Here is a 21,333-nt window from a genome sequence, read left to right on the forward strand (position 1 = left end):
AGTAAATTAACCACCCTTCTCATTCTATTAAGACATTATTTTCATGTTTACATTTCTTACATTGCTAAATACATTACTTATTCCATATTTCATAATACTTTCATGTTTATATTTCTTACATTACTAAATACATTACTTATTTCATATTTCATAATGCTTTTAAGCTATTTATCTCATTATATATTTCTTAATGCCTTTATACCATTATTATTCTACATGTCATACTAATTATAATATCACAACAATTATATTTACAGGAGAGCAGAAACACATATATTTAGAAGTGATGGAGACAGTTGAAAGATGAAATGGTGAAGTGTTTTTTTATATGGCTATGGTAGAATATGTAAAACATTTATGTGGAACACTTTGGCAGCAACACTCCGTTCTAAAAGGAGAATTATATTTCATGTTGCATCAAGTGGGATAGAAAGTTTGTTGTTACTGTAATACCTCAAAATTTGCCCCCCTCATTCATGCATTCATTTTTAGGTCATTTAACATTTCATATTGCATTTCATCGTGTCAATCGGAATTTGATCCAAGAAGCTTGAATATCATCCAAGGAACTTTGTGGGTTCTATATGGGTGATCAGTCAACACAAGGGAATGGCTTGAGATACTTCCAACATGTTCAAATGGGGTCTATTCATCAGTCAAAACGTTAATCTTGAAGGAGCAAAAGTTTGTTCATGAGCTGTCATGCTCGCTAGGCGGGCAGAATGGATCGCCTAGCGAGTCCCAAGAAAAGCCACCAGAATCACCTACGCTCAGAGGAATTTCTTGAACTGTCATGCTCCCTAGGCGAAGCCCACGCGTTTTGAAAAAAAAATGAAAAACCGAAAAACGAAAAATAATAAATAAATAAATAAAATAAATAAATAAATAAATAAAATATAACAGAAAAATCTTGGACTTGGACCTCTCTCTTTTTGAGCCCACAAAGTTACAAAAATCAGGTTATAAATTTTAGACTTCCATATCCCAAGAAACCCTGGGAAAAAGATAGTGAGAGAAGAGCTAACAGAGTTCAGAGCAACCTCCAGAGACTGAAAGGAACTCATCTGCAAAGAACCTACTCTACCTCATATAAACCCTCAGATTGCTTTGCAAACCCAACCGGGCAATTCAATGTCATCCGATCTCTCCAATCAGGTTTGCCCTATTTCCATTACTCTATGCTTTCAATTTGAATGCTCTGAATGTATGAGGTATTATCGTTAGGTTTTGCATGTGGGCACATGTTTTAGTATGTATGTCATGTCTTGATGTGTGGATCCTTTCCCCTGACTTTGAATTTTGATACCCTTTTGATGCATGTGTTTGACAAGAGGTTTAGGCCTCCTACACTTGGTTACTTTTTATGAGCTCTTTTTGTGAATTTTAATGGCATGATTCATGTGGTTACATTTTGATTTGGGGCAACTCTTGATTGCACCCCATCTTGTCACTCTAACCTGTTTGTTGAGTTTTTTTGTGAGGGCTCACATTACTCCTGAAAGGATAGCTTGCTTGGCATTCCACTTTATTTGTGGGATACCATCTGGAGGTCTATTCCGATTACCTGTACTGACTTGTTTTCCTTGATGGTGCTAGCTTGAGAGATCTCTGGGTTTCTTGTTTCTTTAATTGTTGTTGCTTCGGATCTTTATCCATGTGGTAGATCTCTTGATCCCTTTATTTTCCCGCATTTTACCGCTTTCTTAGCTGGAAGACCTCGATAGGAGGAAATGTTTTCGTGTGTTTACTTTTGTGCCCAAAGACCTCCAAAAAGGGGCATCAGTGCTAAAGACCTCCATGAAGAGGCAATTGACGGATAAAAGGGATTAGTAGTCAATCCCCCGTTATTCAGTGCGTCGTTCTTTAAGATCACACTACGTGTTGATACTTCAGAACAAAAGCCCAAGATCTTTTGTCCGGTCAGTCAGTGGAGAGGGTTCCACCTTTCTGAATCCCCACTTTTTGTCATGAGCTCACCCCGTCCAGGGTTAAGAGCTATGAGGTCTTATCCTCATTACCCTTTTGATCTGCTCACCCTGACGTTCAATGTCAGTGGTTAAGAGCACGTTTGATTACCCTTCCATGGCTTGTTTACCGAGGATGATATGACCCCTCTTGACTAAAGCCCTACCCATGTATGTTTGAGCCCCCTTGTTGGCATTTTACTTTATGCATGTTTGTTTTGTATGGTGTGATCGTCTCCCCATAGGATGCTAGGCTTCGTATAGTCTCCCGTTTGCATGTCCATTAAGGTAGCACTGTTCCTTCGTCTAGGACTTCCTTTTTGCATGAGCATTCCTAAAAACACAAACCAACTCATTGATTTTCCTTCTCCTAAGAACACGTTAACTCCTTCTACTACAGGCGAGTGAGTCTCCAAAGGTCGAGCATCCGGTAGATTGCGTAGTAACGTTGTTCATCCAAACCCTTAACCCGTAGTTAGCCGAACTACGGCTTGCTCTGATTCTCATTCCAGATGAGATACGTAGGCATAAGACGCGATGTCTTAGCGAGCACACTCCTCCTTAACCCATAGGTAGCCGAGCTACGAAGACTCTGATTCTCATATTCAGATGAGATACGTATGCAGTGGGTGCGACATCCGTGCGAGTCATTTTATTTTAACCCCCTTTTTAGTAAATAGTACATTAGATAAACCCACATCCTTTAGACAAGAACAACAAAAGTGGATCCTGTAGAGTACTACGGATGTATAGGGGTGCTAATACCTTCCCTTCGCATAACCGGCTCCCGAACCCAAGATTTGGTTGCGAGACCTTGTCTTTTCCTTTCTTTCTCCCAGGTTTACTTCGAGCGTTTCCTTTCCCTCCTTTGGGATAAATAACGCACGGTGGCGACTCTTCTGTCATTTCTTTTTTTGCCGGTTGTTTTTTCGCACACTATTTTTTAGGTTGCGACAGTTACTAGGTGGAAGAACAACTTATTCTAGGTTTAAGATTCCCGTCCCTACATTGGAATCTTCAATTTGCAACATTAACAAAAAGGATGAACTTGCTGAGCTTTTACAGTTGACTGATATTATTATATGGGATGAGGCTCCAATGGCTAACAAGTTTTGCTTTAAGACTCTTGATAAATCTTTGAAAGACATTATGAGTGAAAATCCCGAGGCCTCTAAGAAACTATTTGGAGGCAAAGTAATAGTTCTTGATGGTGACTTTAGACAAATTCTCCCTATTGTTCCAAGAGGTAGTAGATCAGATATTATTTATGCAACAACCAATGCCTCTTATATATAAGATGAATGCAAAGAACTCAAGCTTAAACAAAATATGTGCCTTCAAAGTAGTATAGCTACTTCTAATAAAGAGGAGGTCCGTTTTTTTTCTGAGTAAATATTGATATTGAAGGTCCGCATTTTTTCTGAGCCAAACGATGATTATGTTGACATTTCAATTCCTGAAGAGTTTCTAATTTCTAATTTTTCACATCCTATTGAGGCTATTGTTGGCAGTACCTATCTCGATCTCATTCATAACTCCCATGATCCCAACTATCTGCAAAGTCGTGCAATCTTGACTTCAACGATTGAAGTTATCAATACATCACGAATCTTCTTCCAGGTACAAAAATTGTTGTTTCAATTTTTTAATGCTATAAAAATAATATACGTTCTATTTATATTGTTTTTACATTGGTACGTTATTTTACATTTATAGGAAAAGAAAAGGAATACTAGCACTTTAGTAATGATTCTATTGATAGATCTGCAACTACAAATTTTGATGCATTTGAGCACTTGACTCCTGAATTTATAAATGCTCTGAAAACTTCTGGATTGCCTAATCATTCAATGAAATTGAAGATTGGTGTCACTATTATGTTGATGCACAATTTAGACCAATCTGAAGGTTTATGCAATGATACAAGACTCACTGTAACAAGGTTTGTTAATCATGTCATTGAAGCTAAGATCACTTCTGGAAATAATATAGGTAACATCATTTATATTCCTAGAATGTATTTGTCCCCGTCACACTTACCATGGTCATTTAAATCGGTGAAAAAACAATTCCCCATTATTGTTTCTTTTGCTATGACAATTAATAAATCTCAAGGCAATCATTAGACAATGTTGGTTTATACTTGCCAAATGATGTTTTTAGTCATGGTTAATTGTATGTGGCAATGTCTCGAGTTAAGACTACATAAGGTCTTAACATTTTGATTCATGATAAAGACAAGCTTCCAAAAACAACCACCACTAAGGTTATATTTGTAAGAACAAAATTAGTTCTACAATAGAATTCCAGGATTTTGATGATAACAAAGGATGGAACCAAAAATGGCACCCTAACGAAAATTTTCTAAGTGTGCAGAACTCTGAACAACAACGAAGGACTCTGATCACTTTATCAGATACAAACACTGATCAGATACAAAGTGCTAGAAGATCAGACACATCTGAGGAAGAAGTGCGCCCAAGAAGTTCTGAATCTGAGCAAAGCAAGACAGTAAAAAGAACCAGAAGCTCTAACATCCACTGGTCTTAGTTCTAATGATCTAGAAGACTAGTACTCTGAGAAGCTCTGATGAATTCAGACATGACCGCCTTCTGAAGAATGACTCCGATACAACAAGACTCTGAGGAAGATTCACCAAATCCAGAAAGAGTAACGGAAAGAATTTCTCAATATGGAAAGGAAGTATTTTAAGAAAGAAGTTATTCAGGGAGACAAAATGGTTATGGCAAGAAACACAAAAGTAATGACATCGAATGCTCATCAAAGACCAATATTCTGTCATCACTTGAACGGTCCTTCTCACTACTATATAAAGGACAACCTACCTCATTGAGAGATACAACTCAACGCACAGAAAAAGTCATTCATATTCTCTCTCAATTTTCACGAGCTGCTGCTCATACGTGAAAACTCTTGCTAAAATACTTTGCTGTAATACTTGCTTACTCTTAGAAGCACCTTCTATTACAAATTTATTTTACTAAATTGCTTTTGTTCCTCAAGTGACTCTGGCGTAGTATGTATACTTGAGAGGACTAAGAGATCATTCTCTTAGACGTTTGGTTGTATAATCTTTCAAGATTAGTGGATTAAGTCCTTTTTGAAGGCGAAATCACCTTGGTTGGGTGGACTGGAGTAGCTTTGTTTCCTAAGCAAACCAGTATAAAATTTTGTGTGTTCTTATTTTTTGAAAAAGCTTTTATTTTCTAAAACAATTCGAACCCCCTTTCTTGTTTTTCTCACCTTTAGTTGGTATCAGAGCTTCGGCTCTGTTATTGATTTTCTAATCAAACACTTAACAGTGTAGAGAGATCCAGAACGAGAAAAACTATGGCCAACACTAATGAAAGAGATAGTTACAACGCTAAGCCTCCAGTCTTTGATGGAGAGAAATTCAATTATTGGAAAGATAGAATTGAAAGTTTCTTTCTGGGCTACGACGCTGATCTCTTGGACATTGTCACAGTTGGATACATACCACCTGTAACAGATGCTGGAGTTGCCATTCCCAGAAGCAAAATGACAGATGATCAGAAGCGTGAATTCAAGAATCATCACAAAGCCAGAACGATACTTCTCAATGCCATATCCTACAATGAGTATGAAAAAATCACCAACAGGGAAACAACTAAAGAAATACTTGACTCCCTGGGGATGACTCATGAAGGAAACTCTCAAGTCAAAGAAACAAAGGCTCTGGCTCTAATCCAGAAATATGAAGCCTTCAAAATGGAGGATGATGAAGCTGTAGAGGTAATGTTTTCTAGATTTCAAACTCTAATTGCAGGTCTCAAAGTGCTAGATAAAGGATATACAATTGCGGACCATGTCAAAAAGATAGTCAGAAGCTTGCCAAAGAAATGGAGACCCATGGTCACAGCCTTAAAGCTATCAAAGGATCTGAACAACATCAGCCTTGAAGAACTTGTCAGTTCACTCAGAAGTCATGAGATAGAACTGGAGGAAGATGAGCCTCAGAAGAAGATCAAGTCTGTAGCACTAAAGTCCAGATTAGAAAGGCGCAAGTCTGACAGAAACAAAGCCTTCCAGGCTGTAGAAGAAATTGATGACTCTGAAAAAGAAGATTCTGACGACGAGGAAGAATTATCCCTTCTGACCAGAAGAGTAAAACAACTCTAGAGAAAAAGGAATAATAACTTTAGAAAACTAAGATCCAAAGGAGATCGATCAGAATCAACCTCAAAAGGTAAATCTAACAAAGATGTTACGTGTTATGAATGTAAGGAAACAGGTCATTACAGAAACGAATGTCCCAAGTTGAAGAAAGATAGTTCCAGAAAAGAGAACTTCAAGAAAAATTCCTTCAGAACCAAAAAGGGACTGATGGCTACCTGGGACGAGAGTGAATCTGACTCATCAGAATCAGACTCTGATGAACAGGCAAATGTGGCACTCATGGCTACCACATCCAAGAATACTTCAGATGAAGAATCTGAATCCGAAGAGGTATTTTCTGAACTTTCTCGATCTGACGTAGAATCATGTCTATCTGAAACTCTAAACTCATATCAGAAACTCAAACAAAAATTTAAGGCTGTAAAAGGTGTGCTTGAAGAAACTCTAGAAGAATGTGGTAAACTTGAGATAACAATTTTAGAACTAAAAGATGAAAACAGAACCTTGATATTAGAAAGAGATTCGACAAAGAAAAATTGCTCAAAACTTGGAGAAGCGTTATCTCAAGCTCCACAAACTTCAAACACAATAATTTATGAATATGAAAAATCTTTTTAAAAGTTTCTGAAAAATGGGATAGAGAGGAGCAGAATGGCATCCATGATTTATGGGGTCAGTCAGAACAATAGAAGAGGAATTGGGTATGATCCTAGTGAAGATAAAACTTCTACTAATGACCAACCTAAATCTCCATTTTCCTATCATTATACACATACACAAGCACAACGATTTAATAATGCTAGAAAACCCAAAGTGTTAAGAAACTCTGGGAAAACTAATCACAAAGGACCCAAAAGATTCTGGGTACTAAATGATAAGATTGTTTATGTCGCAGATATCTTATGCAGCAGAGTTAAAACACCAGTCATGGTACCTGGACTCTGGATGCTCGCGACACATGACGGGAAGAAAGTATATGTTCCAGAACCTGGAACTTAAAGATGCTGGATTCGTAGGCTTCAGAGGAGATCAGAAAGGAAGGATTAGAGGCTCCGGAACTATTGGTAATGGTACTCTTCCCTCTATATCTGATGTTCTCTATGTAGAAGGATTAATGCATAATCTGTTATTAATAAGTCAATTAAGTGATAACGGGTATGATGTAATCTTCAATCAAAAAACATGTAAAGCCATAAATCAAAACAATGGATCTGTCCTATTCACTGGCAAGAGGAAAAACAATATTTATAAATCTTTCGGATTTAAAAGAACAAAATGTAAAATGTTTAATGTATGTTCATGAAGAGCAATGGGTATGGCATAGACGCTTGGGCCACATTAGCATGAGAAAGTTATCTCAGCTAAATAAAGTCGAGTTAGTCAGAGGTCTACCTAAGCTGAAGTTCTCTTCAGATGCTCTATGTGAAGCATGTCAGAAAGGAAAATTTTCAAAATCATCTTTTAAAAAGAAAAATATTGTTTCTACCTCTAAGCCTCTGGAACTTCTTCACATTGACTTATTTGGTCCTGTGAAAACAACATCAGTCAATGGAAAGAAATATGGACTAGTTATTGTTGATGATTTTAGTCACTGGACATGGGTAAAATTCTTAAAGCACAAGACTGAGTCTCACTCTTTATTCACTAGCTTCTGTTCCAAAGTGCAAAACGAATTTGACTCTAAAATCATCAGAGTCAGAAGTGATCATGGCGGGAAATTTGTTTTTTGAGGAATTATTTGACTATAATGGAATATCCTATGATTTCTCCTGCCCTAGAACTCCACAACAAAATGGAGTTGTAGAGAGGAAGAATAGGACACTCCAAGAGATGGCCAGAACCATGATCAATGAAACAAATGTGGCTATGCACTTTTGGGCTGAAGCAGTAAATACAGCGTGTTATATTCAGAATAGAATCTCCATAAGACCTATTCAGGAGAAGACTCCCTATGAACTATGTAAAGAAAGAAAACCCAACATTTCTTATTTTCATCCTTTTGGATGTTCCTGCTTTATTCTAAATACTAAAGAACATCTGAACAAGTTTGATTCTAAAGCACAAAAAGGTATTATGTTAGGATACTCAGAATGCTCTAAAGGCTACAGAGTATATAATACAGAAACCAAAATTATGGAAGAATCAATTCATGTCAGATTCGATGATAAGCTTGACCCTGAAAAGTCAAAGCTAGTTGAGAAATTTGCAGATATGGAGATTACTCTTGCAGGTTCTGACGAGAAGATCAAAGCACCTGAAGCATCTGCTACTCAAACTTCAGTAAGAAATAAATCCCCAGCAATCCCAAAGAAAGCTAAAAGTCGCCTCAACATATCTGAAGAGTTAATTCTGGGAAGCAAGGATGAACTTATCCGAACTAGGTCAACCTTCAAGGTACCTGAAGAAACTCCTCTGGGACTAGTATCTCTGATCGAGCCTACTTCCTATGATGAGGCACTTCAAGATAGCGACTGGGTTCTAGCCATGCAAGAAGAGCTAGATCAATTCACAAAAAATGACGTATGGGATCTTGTTCCTAAACCTAAAGGCGCTCACATTATCGGAACCAGATGGGTGTTCAGAAACAAGCTGAATGATAAAGGAGAAGTTGTCAGAAACAAAGCTCGACTAGTGGCTCAAGGGTACAGTCAACAAGAAGGCATTGACTATAATGAAACCTTTGCCCCAGTCGTCAGGTTAGAATCTATTCGCTTACTTGTTTCATTTGCTGTAAATCATTCTATCAAACTATATCAAATGGATGTCAAGAGTGCATTTCTTAATGGGTATATATCAGAAGAAGTGTATGTCAATCAACCTCCAGGTTTTGAAAATTCAAATTGTCCAGAACACGTTTTTAAACTTAAGAAATCTTTATATGGACTAAAACAAGCTCCCAGAGCTTGGTATGAAAGATTAAGTAATTTTCTTCTGGAACATGATTTTATCAGAGGGAAAGTTGACTCTACACTCTTCTGTAAAAACATTAATAATGATCTCATGATATGCCAGATATACGTTGATGATATCATTTTTGGTTCAACTAACTCCTCTGTATGTCAAGAATTCTCTAAGTTAATCCAGGCAGAATTCGAAATGAGCTTAATGCAAGAACTAAAGTTCTTTCTAGGAATTCAGATCAATCAAGCTTCAGAAGTCACCTACGTTCATCAAAGTAAATACATAAAGGACATTCTGAAGAAATTTGAAATGGCAGAATGTAAACCTGCTAAGACACCCATGCATCCAACTTGCATTCTGGAAAAAGAAGAAGTCAGTCAAAAGGTTTGTCAGAAGCTCTATCGTCCTGATATTCTATTTGGTGTTTGTCTCTGTGCCAGATTCCAATCAGATCCTAGAGAATCTCATTTAACAGCCGTTAAGAGAATACTCAGATATCTGAAAGGAACTCCTAACCTGGGCCTGATGTGTGAGAAAACATTAGAGTATAGACTATCTGGTTTTTGTGATGCAGATTACGCAGGAGACAGAATGGAACGAAAAAGTACATCTGGAAATTGTCAGCTCTTGGGAAAGAATCTGATATCCTGGGCCAGCAAAAGACAATCAACCATAGCCTTGTCTATTGCAGAAGCGGAATACATTTCAGCATCACTATGCACTACCCAGATGCTCTGGATGAAGAATCAACTAGAGGATCTTCAAATCTTTGAGAGTAACATTCCTATCTTCTGTGACAATATTGCTGCCATTTGTTTAAGCAAGAATCCTATTTTGCACTCCAGAGCCAAGCACATAGAAATAAAACATCATTTCATTAGAGACTATGTTCAGAAAGGGGTAGTAATGTTAAAATTCATTGATACAGACCATCAATGGGCGGACATCTTTACCAAACCCCTTGCTGAAGATAGATTCCTCTTCATCTTAAAGAATCTGAACATTCAAAATTGTCCTGAATAAAATGTGCCTCTGAGTTTGCAAAATAAGATTCTGATGTAAACAAAGTGGATTTTGCATCTGACTCTGATACTCCTACCAGTTAGAAGTCATATGAGTTAGAAATCTCCAGGAACCAACCCTTTAGTATTCCTGAAGATCAGATAAAACAAACACATGGAGCACCTTGCGTCTGACCTTGGAACTTCTAGACAGCTGTCTAGCAGTAATCAAGAAACAATCTCTTGAGATCTCCTCGAGCAGTGTACTGACTGTTGGGATTAGACATCATTTATGAGCTGTAATCATTCTCCCTCTAACGTGCATACTTGGTTTTTGTGCTAAACTCATGTTTTGTGTGTCGTTTTGCATGCACCCTAATTTGGGTATTTAAACTCTTCTCTTCACACATCGCACATTTTTCACTCTCACAAACACTCTTAACCTTCTTGCAAGTTCTTTTCTCCCTCAAGGCATTCCTGCAGCGTGCATTCAAGTTCTCCAACATTCAACCCAGTTCTTCAACAACATTCATGGATTCTCAACAACAATCAGTGTATAACTTCTCTCAACAGATGAATTCCAACGAGCAAAGTCCAAGTTCAAGCACTCCAAACCCAGTTGTTACCGGTGTCGTCTCCACTCCCATCTACAAAGAACCTCACATTCTTGATCGTGAGCCTCATATCCACCTTGTAACACCTTTTAAGAAACTGGAAGTTTTGTGTGAATCACTGGTGGATTTTGAAAACATGCGAAGGAACGGTGTTGACCTCACTGAAGAACTGAAGAATCAAGGTTGGGGAAACTACTTCCAACGTCTCTATGGTCCAGTTTACACAAACCTGGTTAAGGAATTCTGGAGATTCGCTGACGCTGACGATCACTACATCGTCTCCTATGTTCTGGGAGTCAAGATGGTGATCACTGAGAAGTTCATTGCTGCTCTTTTGGGCATGGAGAAAGCTGGAGGAAGAAGAATTTACAACATTAATCCTAGGGAAAAGTATCTGTCCCATGAGATTAATCCAACGATCTTCCAACAGAACGCCGAAGGAAAACACTCTAAGAACAAGGAACTACATCAGAACCTCCGGGTCTGACTGAAGATCATTTTGGGCACCATCCATCATCGCCCAGCTTCCAACTCCTCAGACTACATCAACATAGACCAGAAGTGCATTCTGTACTGCATCCACAAGGGTCTGAAGCTCTGCCTCCCAGCACTCCTCTTCAAGTATCTCAGAGACTCTGTGAGAGATACCAGAAACAACATGAAGCCCAAAAACTATATTCCTTTGGGCAGACTCATCTCTAACGTTCTGATTGAAAGCGGTCTCGTGGATCATCTGATTCAATTTAGACTCATGGAAGACGTGATGATCGACACTGGAAGAGCTCTGAACGCCCGCAATCTGAAGAGCATGGGGATTCTGAATCAAGTAAGGGTCAAACCTACTCTGGACACCTCCTGGGAAGCTCTTAAAGATCAGAGAAAGATTCCAAATGAACTCTATCTGTTCTCAAAGATCGACCCTCCAGAGGTAGTCATGTATTATTTAGATGATCTGCAAAAACAAGGAGTAGAGTTCTCAGACTTCAACTTAGACTGGCTGCCAGAATGTCCTCCAGACTTCATGAAGCGACCACGAGGACCATCTGAGAAGGCGAAGAAAGCAAAGCTGGGAGAATCCTCTGGATCAAGACCTCCAGTACCTCTGACTGGATCTTCTAGTAAGTCTGTCTCTCTCCCTCCTTATGTACAAATTAAACCCATTGCTTCCTTTATCCCTCAACCAACACCCATATACACTAACTCAGAAACTCCTCCCTCAACCACTAGACCATCTAACCAACCCTCTCAAAAATTTAACCTGGCCACCACCTCTTTATCCATTTCGGAAGCAGAAATGCTAAACGAAACAACTTCACCTTCCTCATCTTCTTCTCCAGAATCACCACCCTACTATAACCTTTCCTCAGACACTAAAACATCTGACCCTCACTCCCTAACTCTGGCTCAGCTCCAAACACGTGCTCTGGCCTCTCAACAGCCAACACAACCCATTCCTGAACCAGAAGTCACCTCATCACCCACAGAAGACCCAAACACAACCACATCTGACCCTCCACCATCTGAAACAATTCACGCTGAAACACAACCACCCAACTCTGACATGCCCCCACCAAATACATCTGTTGAACCACAAACTCCCACACTCAACCTAAGCCCTCCCACTTCTCCACCCCTAGCCCCTGAACCTGAAAACACCCTTCCAACCCTTGAGGAAGCAATAATGGTGTTTGCAGAAACTTCAGTTGACAAGGTCAAGTCTCTGACCATCAACTCTGGCATCAGTGATGATCCTTCCGTTGTAAGGACTCACTGGAACAGAGTGATTAGTTGGATGACCTCTGAAGCCTTTAAACTGAAGGGCCTCTCTGAGCAAGTCCGCAACGACTTCATCAGACACGCTGAGGTCAGACTTCAGGAGCGCCTAGCCAGAGAAGCTGAGGAGCGAGCACGCAAAGAAGCAGAAGAGAAATCCAAGTAAGAAGAACTGCAAAGGATCAAGGAAGCTGAAGCCAAAGCTCTAGATGATGCCGCTGCTGCCGCTGAAGCTGAAGCACAAGCCAAAGTTGCTGCTGAAGCTGAAGCACGCCTAGCTGAAAAGTCTGGCACCAGGGTAGAACATGATGCTCTGACTCAGGGGGAGTCCTCCACTTTTGTCCCTTTGGTTCTAAAGACTCTTGAAGAACTTGAGAAAGAACAGCAGGAAGTCCGAGCCAGATTGGATCAACAAGACTCAGTAAATGTCAACATTCAGAATCTGCTGACTCAGCTGCTCTAGAGGATGCCTCCACCTCCAAACCCTTAGGCACCTAGGACTTGTTTATGTGTTCTTTTCTTGTTGCTTGTTGCTCTGATTTGCTTGTTGCTCTGATTTGCTTGTTGTTCTCTGCATTCTTGTTTTTCTGCGTTTCTGGCCGATGTACCTGTTATCTGTGTTTCTGGCCGTTGTACCTGTTATCTGTGTATATCTATATATATCTTTTTGCTCATTATTTTTCACTAAGTCTTTTTGATTCTGATAAAAAGGGGGAGAACTAAAAACAGCTCTGATGAAAACATATCTAACTCCTATCAGAACTCTGCAAACATTGTTTCTAATTTTTGACTTAGAAATTTGCAGGAGAGTAGCTAGAAACACCATATCATGGAAGGTCCGATAAGAACTTCTGAACTCCCAGACTTATCTCAGGGGGAGCTCACTTCCATCTGATCTAAAACTCTTATCTAAAAATGTTTCATCTCTGAATTTAAATTGTTTTGTCATCATAAAAAAGGGGGAGATTGTAAGAACAAAATTAGTTCTACAATAGAATCCCAGGATTTTGATGATAACAAAGGATGAAACCAAAAATGGCACCCTAACGAAATTTTTCTAAGTGTGCAGAACTCTGAACAGCAACGAAGGACTCTGATCACTTTATCAGATACAAACACTGATCAGATACAAAGTGCTAGAAGATCATACGCATCTGAGGAAGAAGTGCACCCAAGAAGTTCTGAATCTGAGCAAAGCAAGACAGTAAAAAGAACCAGAAGCTCTAACATTCACTGGTCTTAGTTCTGATGATCTAGAAGACTAATACTCTGAGAAGCTCTGATGAATTCAGACATGATCGCCTTCTGAAGAATGACTCCGATACAACAAGACTCTGAGGAAGATTCACCAAATCCAGAAAGAGTAACGGAAAGAATTTCTCAATATGGAAAGGAAGTATTTTAAGAAAGAAGTTATTCAGGGAGACAAAATGGTTATGGCAAGAAACACAGAAGTAATGACATTGAATGCTCATCAAAGACCAATATTCTGTCATCGCTCCAACGATCCTTCTCACTACTATATAAAGGACAACCTACCTCATTGAGAGATACAACTCAACGCACAGAAAAAGTCATTCATATTCTCTCTCAATTTTCACGAGCTGCTGCTCATACGTGAAAACTCTTGCTAAAATACTTTGTTGTAATACTTGCTTACTCTTAGAAGCACCTTCTATTACAAATTTATTTTACTAAATTGCTTTTGTTCCTCAAGTGACTCTGGCGTAGTATGTATACTTGAGATGACTAAGAGATCATTCTCTTAGACGTTTGGTTGTATAATCTTTCAAGATTAGTGGATTAAGTCCTTTTTGAAGGCGAAATCACCTTGGCCGAGTGGACTGGAGTAGCTTTGTTTCCTAAACGAACCAGTATAAAATTCTGTGTGTTCTTATTTTTTGAAAAAGCTTTTATTTCCTAAAACAATTCAAACCCCCCTTTCTTGTTTTTCTCACCTTCAATATTCAAGGAAGTTTTTCACAACATATAATAGGTATATCATTTTAATTCATCTATATACTAAATTCCTCAATAGGAAACATTGAATACATTGTTATATAATTTATATTATTTTGTTTTCAAGTGTACTTTTTGAAGGCAACTTGAAGACTCATATACTTTTGTGGCTTTTTTGTTATTTGTTTGAAAGATATGTTAAAATTGCACTTTTATTTTGAACATAATTAAGATATTACTCTTATGTTGTCAAGTTATCAATTTCTTTTAGTGAAATCCAATGCAATTTAATTGTGGCAATAATTTAATTTCATTCCACTTTGTTAATCTTTCTTTCTTTATTTAAGCATTATACATATATGTTGATATATTTACTCTTTATTATTACATGATAATGTTACCCATGCGAAAGCAGAGATATTCCATTAGTTAAACTTTTCAAAATAAAAATAAAAATAAAAATCGTATGATAACTTCTGGAGAGTTTTTGTAACGACAAAGATTATTGATATTTTGTTTGTGTCTTAAAAAACCTAAAATAACTCAAAAACCAATCAAGAAATAAGAGGGGAAAAAACGAATACATGTGACTAATAGTACTGTTATTTTATTTCAAATTACTTATTTTTCCTTTCTTTTTTTTTTGTCATTCTTAACACAAGTCTTAGATGCATTTTTTTTTAACTGTTATACTTGTCTTATTAATTGTTTTTTTTAATTGATTCCAACGAAGTTGTAAAAAGGAGCACAGATGGGGCACATGTTTTTCCGCCCAAGAGAACAACTTAATTAAACGTGAAAAAGGGTGATTAAATGAACTTATGTTGATGGTGTAAAAAAAATGAACTTATGTTGGTCAGTTGAAATGACCTTAATGACAAATCGATGATGATATAGAGCCTGGTTATTTTATCTTTAAGAAAATATTTTTTTTCTACTTTTAAAAAAGGCTTTTCATAAAAACTTCATTAAAAGTTTTTTAAATTTATTTTTTATAAATTAAAAGAATAATTTAACATCTTATAATATGAATATTCATTATTAAAGATCAAAATAAAGTCAAAGTTACTATTAAAAAAAACGTATTTCAAAATATTTTTATGAAAAGTTATTGAAAATAGTTTTAAACTTAAGTAATTTTTTGAAATTTTAATATTAAAAAAAATATTATAGAAAAAAGATTAATTATCTAAAATAATATTTTAAAAATAATTATTTAAACCAACTTTTTATTTAACATTTAAAAAAAATGTTATAAGACTTTTTTTTAATAAAAATATATAATATTATAAAAATATTGTTTTAAAAAATATCTAAAACAAACTATTTATAATCAAAATCATGTTTGATTTTTTACAAACTACGAATGAGAATTCCACCAAGTGATTTCATGTCAAGACAAAAATTTCCACCAAATGATAAAAATTTCCATCAAATAGCAATGGTCCAATACTATAAAAAAAGCAATGGTCCAATATTCAATCATAATGTTTTAATTAATTAATTAACTAAATATACTTCGAGACATGTGAACAAATTAGGTTTACACCTTGAAAGAGACTCTATCCTTAAAGAAAAAAAAATTGTAACTAAATTTCAAGAAATTAATGATCTCATTATCTCATTTTATATACTATTCATTGCATTGCTTATCTAGAAGGTCAAAAGTTTGAAATGAGGAAAGTCCAATTACAATGAAGTCCAATCTAAAAGATGTATTCATGGAGTAGTTAAGGATAAGTTAAAATTGTGCGGAAGGATATAACATGAGAACCTTTATGCCCAAGGATCACTAATGGTCAGATTTTATCAGATAGTTCTCTGCATCTCATATTGGGGTACGCATGACGATTTTAATCGTCTCCCATACATGAGCTTCATCACATGCTATTTACAGGTCTCGTTTCACTTTCACTCACATGATCACTTCTCACTTATTTCACTTACTTGTGTGTTGAAGTGTTAACCTTGTAGGCATATCCCAATCTATCGTATCTAAAGCACTCAATGTCTCACAAGAAGAATACATTTCATCTACATATCTTACTTCTGCTTCAACCATAAAAGAATAATGTCGTATGTGGAAATCAACTTTAGATTCCCATGTATCTCCAAGATCAAATTCACCTGATTCTAAAGTCATGCATCAACTATATCAATATCTCTTGAAGGATTGTGACAATCTCCGATCCAACTTCCAGAGTCAACATGAGTCTGTCAACCTTGACCCATCTACCCACCATGTTGTCTCTCTGGACGGTGGTTGATCATCTAGAAAGGGGGAACTAATGAAATTTGTATGAAACAAAATTATTCAAGGTCACCATCATCAAAGAAGAAACCTGAAGAAGATAGACCTATCATAAGGTTCCAAGATAGCAAAAAGGTGAGTGAGATTCCCAACTTGATGCTTCCATTGGTGGTGGATGCTACAATAGCTAACCACATCGTCTCCGAAATTATCTACTGTCTTTTCATTTACTTAATAAATAGGGATAAACAAATCATTGATTATAGTTTCCTATAATTCATAATTAATAATTTATTCTAAACCTAGCTTGCCAAAGTTCAAACTTACTACTATTAAAAAGTAGTGGTGTGGTTAGAAAATATTTCTCAAAGGTGTGTTGGAAGTCATCTTTCTTCTGAGACGAATAATTCTTAAACAAGAATTAGGCTTTAATATCACTTGTTAGACATGTGCCTCCACACACAAGAGAAAAAAATTTAAGTTTGAAAAACTTTTTGGATCATTATCAGAGTTTGAAAACATTTTAGAAATGCTTTAAAAGTAAACAGCGAAAAATAAAATTTAGAAAGTAAAGTGCGGAAAGTAAAACTTAAGGGAAGAGAGAAAAACACCAGAAGCTATAGAGGTTCGATCAAAAGAAAAATACCTAATCCACTCCCTAAAATTTGATCCCGAGATTAACAAATAATCTTAAGAGCTTTTAGTAGGTTGAACTCTCAATTCTCCTTATAAAAGAAAAATGAAATTTGTGACTAACTTTCAACCAAACAAAAAACATGAAAAGAAACGGTGAGTCTTCCTTCCAAACGATGGATCAAAGCGGTTAGTCTCATTTCTATAAGAAACTTGAAGCAATTAGTCTTCAAGTTTTAAACCAATATTTTACATGGGCTGATCTTGAACCTGAGAGAGCGTTTAACACTGGGCTGAGCTCACGAACCAATCTTTAGATTTATATTGGGCTAACCAAGAACCTACGAAATTTTAAGACCGGGATGATCTCGAACTGGAACAAACTTTTAACACCGAACTGAGCTTGAATCGAACATTGGTTCGGGATAACCAAGAATCTATGAGATTTTAACAATGGCCTGATCTCAAACCGAAGCAATAACTTTGTAACTAAATACCCAAAATCAAGCTTTTAACGATTTTAGCTTCGAACCCAAATAAATAATCCCTAAATGGATGAATTGTTCAACCAATGTAAAAACAAATTTTCCTTGGTGAACTTACAAATTTACCCTTCTAGAACTACAACTTCCTCACTTACAAAACGACTTTCTCGAAAGCGATGCGACTAATTTTAATGAGAGAAAGTAAACAAAAATATTTTTAGAGAGAAATTAAGGAGTGAGGAATGAAAGCTCACATTTCTGGATGTTGAAATATGTGGGAATGACCTCTTTTTATAGGCTAGAGATTGACATAAAAAAAGAAAATTTCTTAGGGCTATAATCGATGAGCCAATCGATTGGCATCATGCATCAATCGATTGATTGACCTAAAATAATCGATTAGCAAAAGTGAAAATGGAAAGAAAAGATATTTATTCGCTACCATTCATTAAGATGATTTCTTAATTATTTATGATGCATTTTTGAATTGTCTCAATCAATTAGAAGAAGTGATAATTGATTGGCAAGAACAAAAATTGCTCAGAACTTTTATGACAGTTCCCAAATCATCTGACACAACTTCAAGAGATTTTTAAAAATATTTTTTTTGAAAAAAATAGGTTAAAATATGTGTGTGTGCGCGTGCGAGCACGCGTTTATGTGAGTGTGTGTGCGCGATTAGTCGTATAATTTTATGATAGAGCCCTTATGCTTTTCAATGTTATTCACTAAGACGTGTCAGGACGAGCTTTCACACAATTCAAATCTTGTCAGATACTTCATTCTTGTAGACACTTGTTTGAGTTTTATTTTGAGATGTGACTTGAGAGTTATATTCTATTTAGGTGTCATCATCAGAAGTTCATCAAACTCTAATGATCTGATTGTATCTTTAATCGCTTTATACTTGACTTTGGTTGTTGTCATCAGGAACTAGTTGTCATCATCAAAATCATATTCATCTTTAATATATCTTCATAGACCAATAAACTGCAAAACAAGATTCTGCACAAAGGACTTTGTAGTTAATGGGGATAAGGTTCTGCGCAAAGGACTTTGTAGTTAATGGGGATAAGGATTTGTTCACAATGGTGATAGACCCTGTTTGGTGGTGATTTTTGACAATGGAGAGAGCAAGCTCACGTGGGTTGAAAAACTCTATGCTTTATGTGTATATATCGACAGTATAATGATTTGTCTTATATCATCTGAGAATGTTGTATTTAAAAGAGTTCATAGGCGTAAAATTTAAAAACTTCTAAGAAGTGGTAATCACTCCTTCTTGTCTGGGGAGATTGTTGATTGGCTATTTTGTAAAACTCATGGCATAACTCCATCCATGTGATTAGTGATTCGATAAAGGTAGTATACACATTCCTAGGGTGAGCCCCCATGCCACAAATTAAATCATGCTTTTATGTGTTTTTTATCCAAATCTTTGTTTTATTCCGAGGGTGAGCCCCCATGCCACAAATTGAATCATACCTTATTGCATCGGATTTAAGTAAATAGTTCGTGCGAAAAAAACTTTTCCCAACTTACTTATGAAGCAAAAGTTGTCATCCGATTAAAATAAGAGAACGAAATTAGAGGACGACACACCCGTTATAAGAGGATAACACGCCAGCCATAGAAGTAGATCACTTACAGGATAAAAGATGTGTCCTTTTCCTTATTAGCATCGTCGTAAAGCAAACAACCGCTTCAAATACAACAAGCTTATTAGATCCTGAGAGTTTCCAACCTAACGATCTCGCATTATTGTGGATCGTGAACAATATTTAATTAACTGTTGTTGCTAAGCTAAACAATTTTACTACATAAAATGAACTAAAACAAGTTGCACAAATTGTACCCGCAATAGAAATTTTAACAATAAATTTTATTTACATGTACACACAGTCTAACACACACGTTTCAAAATTTTATAAAGTACTATAAAACATGCATGCCATGTCACACATAGCCATCACTGTAGAGTGCTGACTTCAACTTTGTATACCTAGAGACAAATCAAACGAAGCCATTTATGCCGCCCATACAATGATATGACTATGTTGTTCCTTGGTCCATTATTATTTTGTCCCTGTCACGGTTTTTACTACTATTACATGATCGTGATGTTAATCATGTAATTCGCTTCTTCAAACTTCAATAAATTGAAAACACCTAAACTAACCTTATTAATTTGCGTATCAAATCATCTAAACTTATTATTTAGAAGAATCCAAAACCATGTTTTGTATCCTTTGCCTCGTCTCTGTCTCCGAACCTCTCTCTACTCTGTTCTTCAAATATGCCTCAAAAAACTCCTTATTCTCTTTCTCTAGCTCTTTCCAAACTACATGCACATTCATCGTTAATTCACATGTTCAATCATCTAGATTATATGTAAGACAAGACACGAGAACATAACATTGATCACACTATGGACATTTTTAGTATTAGAAATCGGTATATGTTAACATATATATATATACCACCGCCTAATTGTTTTGTTGTGTAGTGTATATATATATATATATATATATATATATATATATATATATATATATAATAAATTATAGAAGAGTTTGTAAATTTAATTACCAGTGGAGGTGATAACTGGTTTGATATTTGCATGTTTGGAAAGAGCTTCCATGCATTCTTCTTGGCTCATGTTGAATAAGATACACTCTTCTATCAAACGGTGCACCTATATATATATATATATTCAAAAAGTTAAATTTAATCATAGGAAATGGGAAAAATATTGAAGAAAAAAATTAAGACTCACCAGGTGGATATAAGCAGCAGGAGAGTCTTCCATGATCTTTGATTATAGGAAGAAAAAAAAGAAAGAGTGGAAGATATATAGGGAAAAAATGAGAGAAAGGACAAGAAAAGATGAGCAAAAAAGATAGAACAAGAAGAAGAAAAGAAAATGAAATGGTTGGATTTACAAGGAAGGTGGTTCGGCATAAGGTATAGAGATTGTCGTAAGATAATAATAATAATAATAAAGGAAATGGTAAACAGAAGTGGTTACAGTGAGAGATTGTATAAAAAAAGATTAAGATAAAGTGGCAGATGAATTAATATTAGAATAATGTGAGGCATATGAAGTGGGACCCATGTAGCACGTGGGAGAGAAAAGGGGATTGGTGGAGAGAAGATTAGGAGAGATTTTACATGAGGAGCACCAAACGTAATTGTTTGATTCTTACGTGGCAATTGAGCCGTTCTTCACGTGACACGTGGGTCCCATTGTCTTATGTGGCATAGTAGTAGTAGGTAAGTTGTCTATGTGGTTTACATTTTCTTGTCATGATCAAAAGGTATATGTTAGTTATTACTATAAAATTCAATGGTTCACCTCATTTATGCAAACTTTAGGAGATACATATATCTCCACTCAAATACATAGTTTATTTTTTATAAATTAATTATTTTATTTATTTAGAAATGATATATAGAAAATTAAAGAATGAGTTAAGTTTATATGTGAGGAGTTTCAAATGAGATATTAAAAAGTTTTTTTCCGGAGATAATGATTTCGTTTCTTATATTTTTTTAAACATTTCAAGCAATTATTACTTTGGAAGATGAAGTCTA

At 36.1% G+C, this 21,333-nt stretch overlaps 2 protein-coding genes across 3 annotated transcripts; one reads left to right on the forward strand and one right to left on the reverse strand.

The window, feature by feature from the left end:
* Positions 1-357: 357 nt before the first annotated feature.
* LOC127130117 (uncharacterized) lies at positions 358-3,764 on the forward strand. Its single transcript, XM_051059182.1, has 4 exons — positions 358-446; positions 2,912-3,158; positions 3,372-3,584; positions 3,681-3,764. Exons 1-4 carry the CDS (start codon positions 358-360, stop codon positions 3,762-3,764), a joined length of 633 nt encoding a protein of 210 aa, XP_050915139.1.
* Positions 3,765-19,602: 15,838 nt separating this feature from the next.
* Positions 19,603-20,777, reverse strand: LOC127125894 (uncharacterized). 2 transcript variants are annotated; one of them, XM_051054750.1, is made up of 4 exons: positions 20,516-20,777; positions 20,329-20,434; positions 19,919-20,080; positions 19,603-19,825 (listed from the first exon to the last, which is right to left on the reverse strand). In XM_051054750.1, the coding sequence occupies exons 1-3, from the start codon at positions 20,546-20,548 to the stop codon at positions 19,953-19,955; spliced, it is 267 nt and encodes an 88-aa protein (XP_050910707.1). In that variant the 5' UTR covers positions 20,549-20,777; the 3' UTR covers positions 19,603-19,825; positions 19,919-19,952. The 2 variants fall into 2 exon arrangements, with proteins under 2 accessions (XP_050910707.1, XP_050910706.1); XM_051054749.1 differs by having other exon boundaries at positions 19,603-20,080.
* Between the last annotated feature and the right edge of the window lie 556 nt (positions 20,778-21,333).

This window comes from Lathyrus oleraceus, chromosome 3 (assembly GCF_024323335.1).
Source record: "Lathyrus oleraceus cultivar Zhongwan6 chromosome 3, CAAS_Psat_ZW6_1.0, whole genome shotgun sequence".
Lineage (NCBI taxonomy): Eukaryota > Viridiplantae > Streptophyta > Magnoliopsida > Fabales > Fabaceae > Lathyrus > Lathyrus oleraceus.

What these genes read in the sequence shown, in the direction of transcription:
- LOC127130117 (XM_051059182.1), top strand. Translation starts at nt 358, where the DNA reads ATGTGGAACACTTTGGCAGCAACACTCCGTTCTAAAAGGAGAATTATA. An exon ending in ATAGAAAGTTTGTTGTTACT is followed by an intron (nt 447 to 2,911) that starts GTAATACCTCAA and finishes ACTATTTTTTAG; the next exon opens with GTTGCGACAGTTACTAGGTG. An exon ending in AGAAACTATTTGGAGGCAAA is followed by an intron (nt 3,159 to 3,371) that starts GTAATAGTTCTT and finishes TTGATATTGAAG; the next exon opens with GTCCGCATTTTTTCTGAGCC.
- LOC127125894 (XM_051054750.1), bottom strand. Translation starts at nt 20,548, where the DNA reads ATGGAAGACTCTCCTGCTGCTTATATCCACCTG. An exon ending in CTGCTGCTTATATCCACCTG is followed by an intron (nt 20,435 to 20,515) that starts GTGAGTCTTAAT and finishes ATATATATATAG; the next exon opens with GTGCACCGTTTGATAGAAGA. An exon ending in ACCAGTTATCACCTCCACTG is followed by an intron (nt 20,081 to 20,328) that starts GTAATTAAATTT and finishes ATGTGCATGTAG; the next exon opens with TTTGGAAAGAGCTAGAGAAA.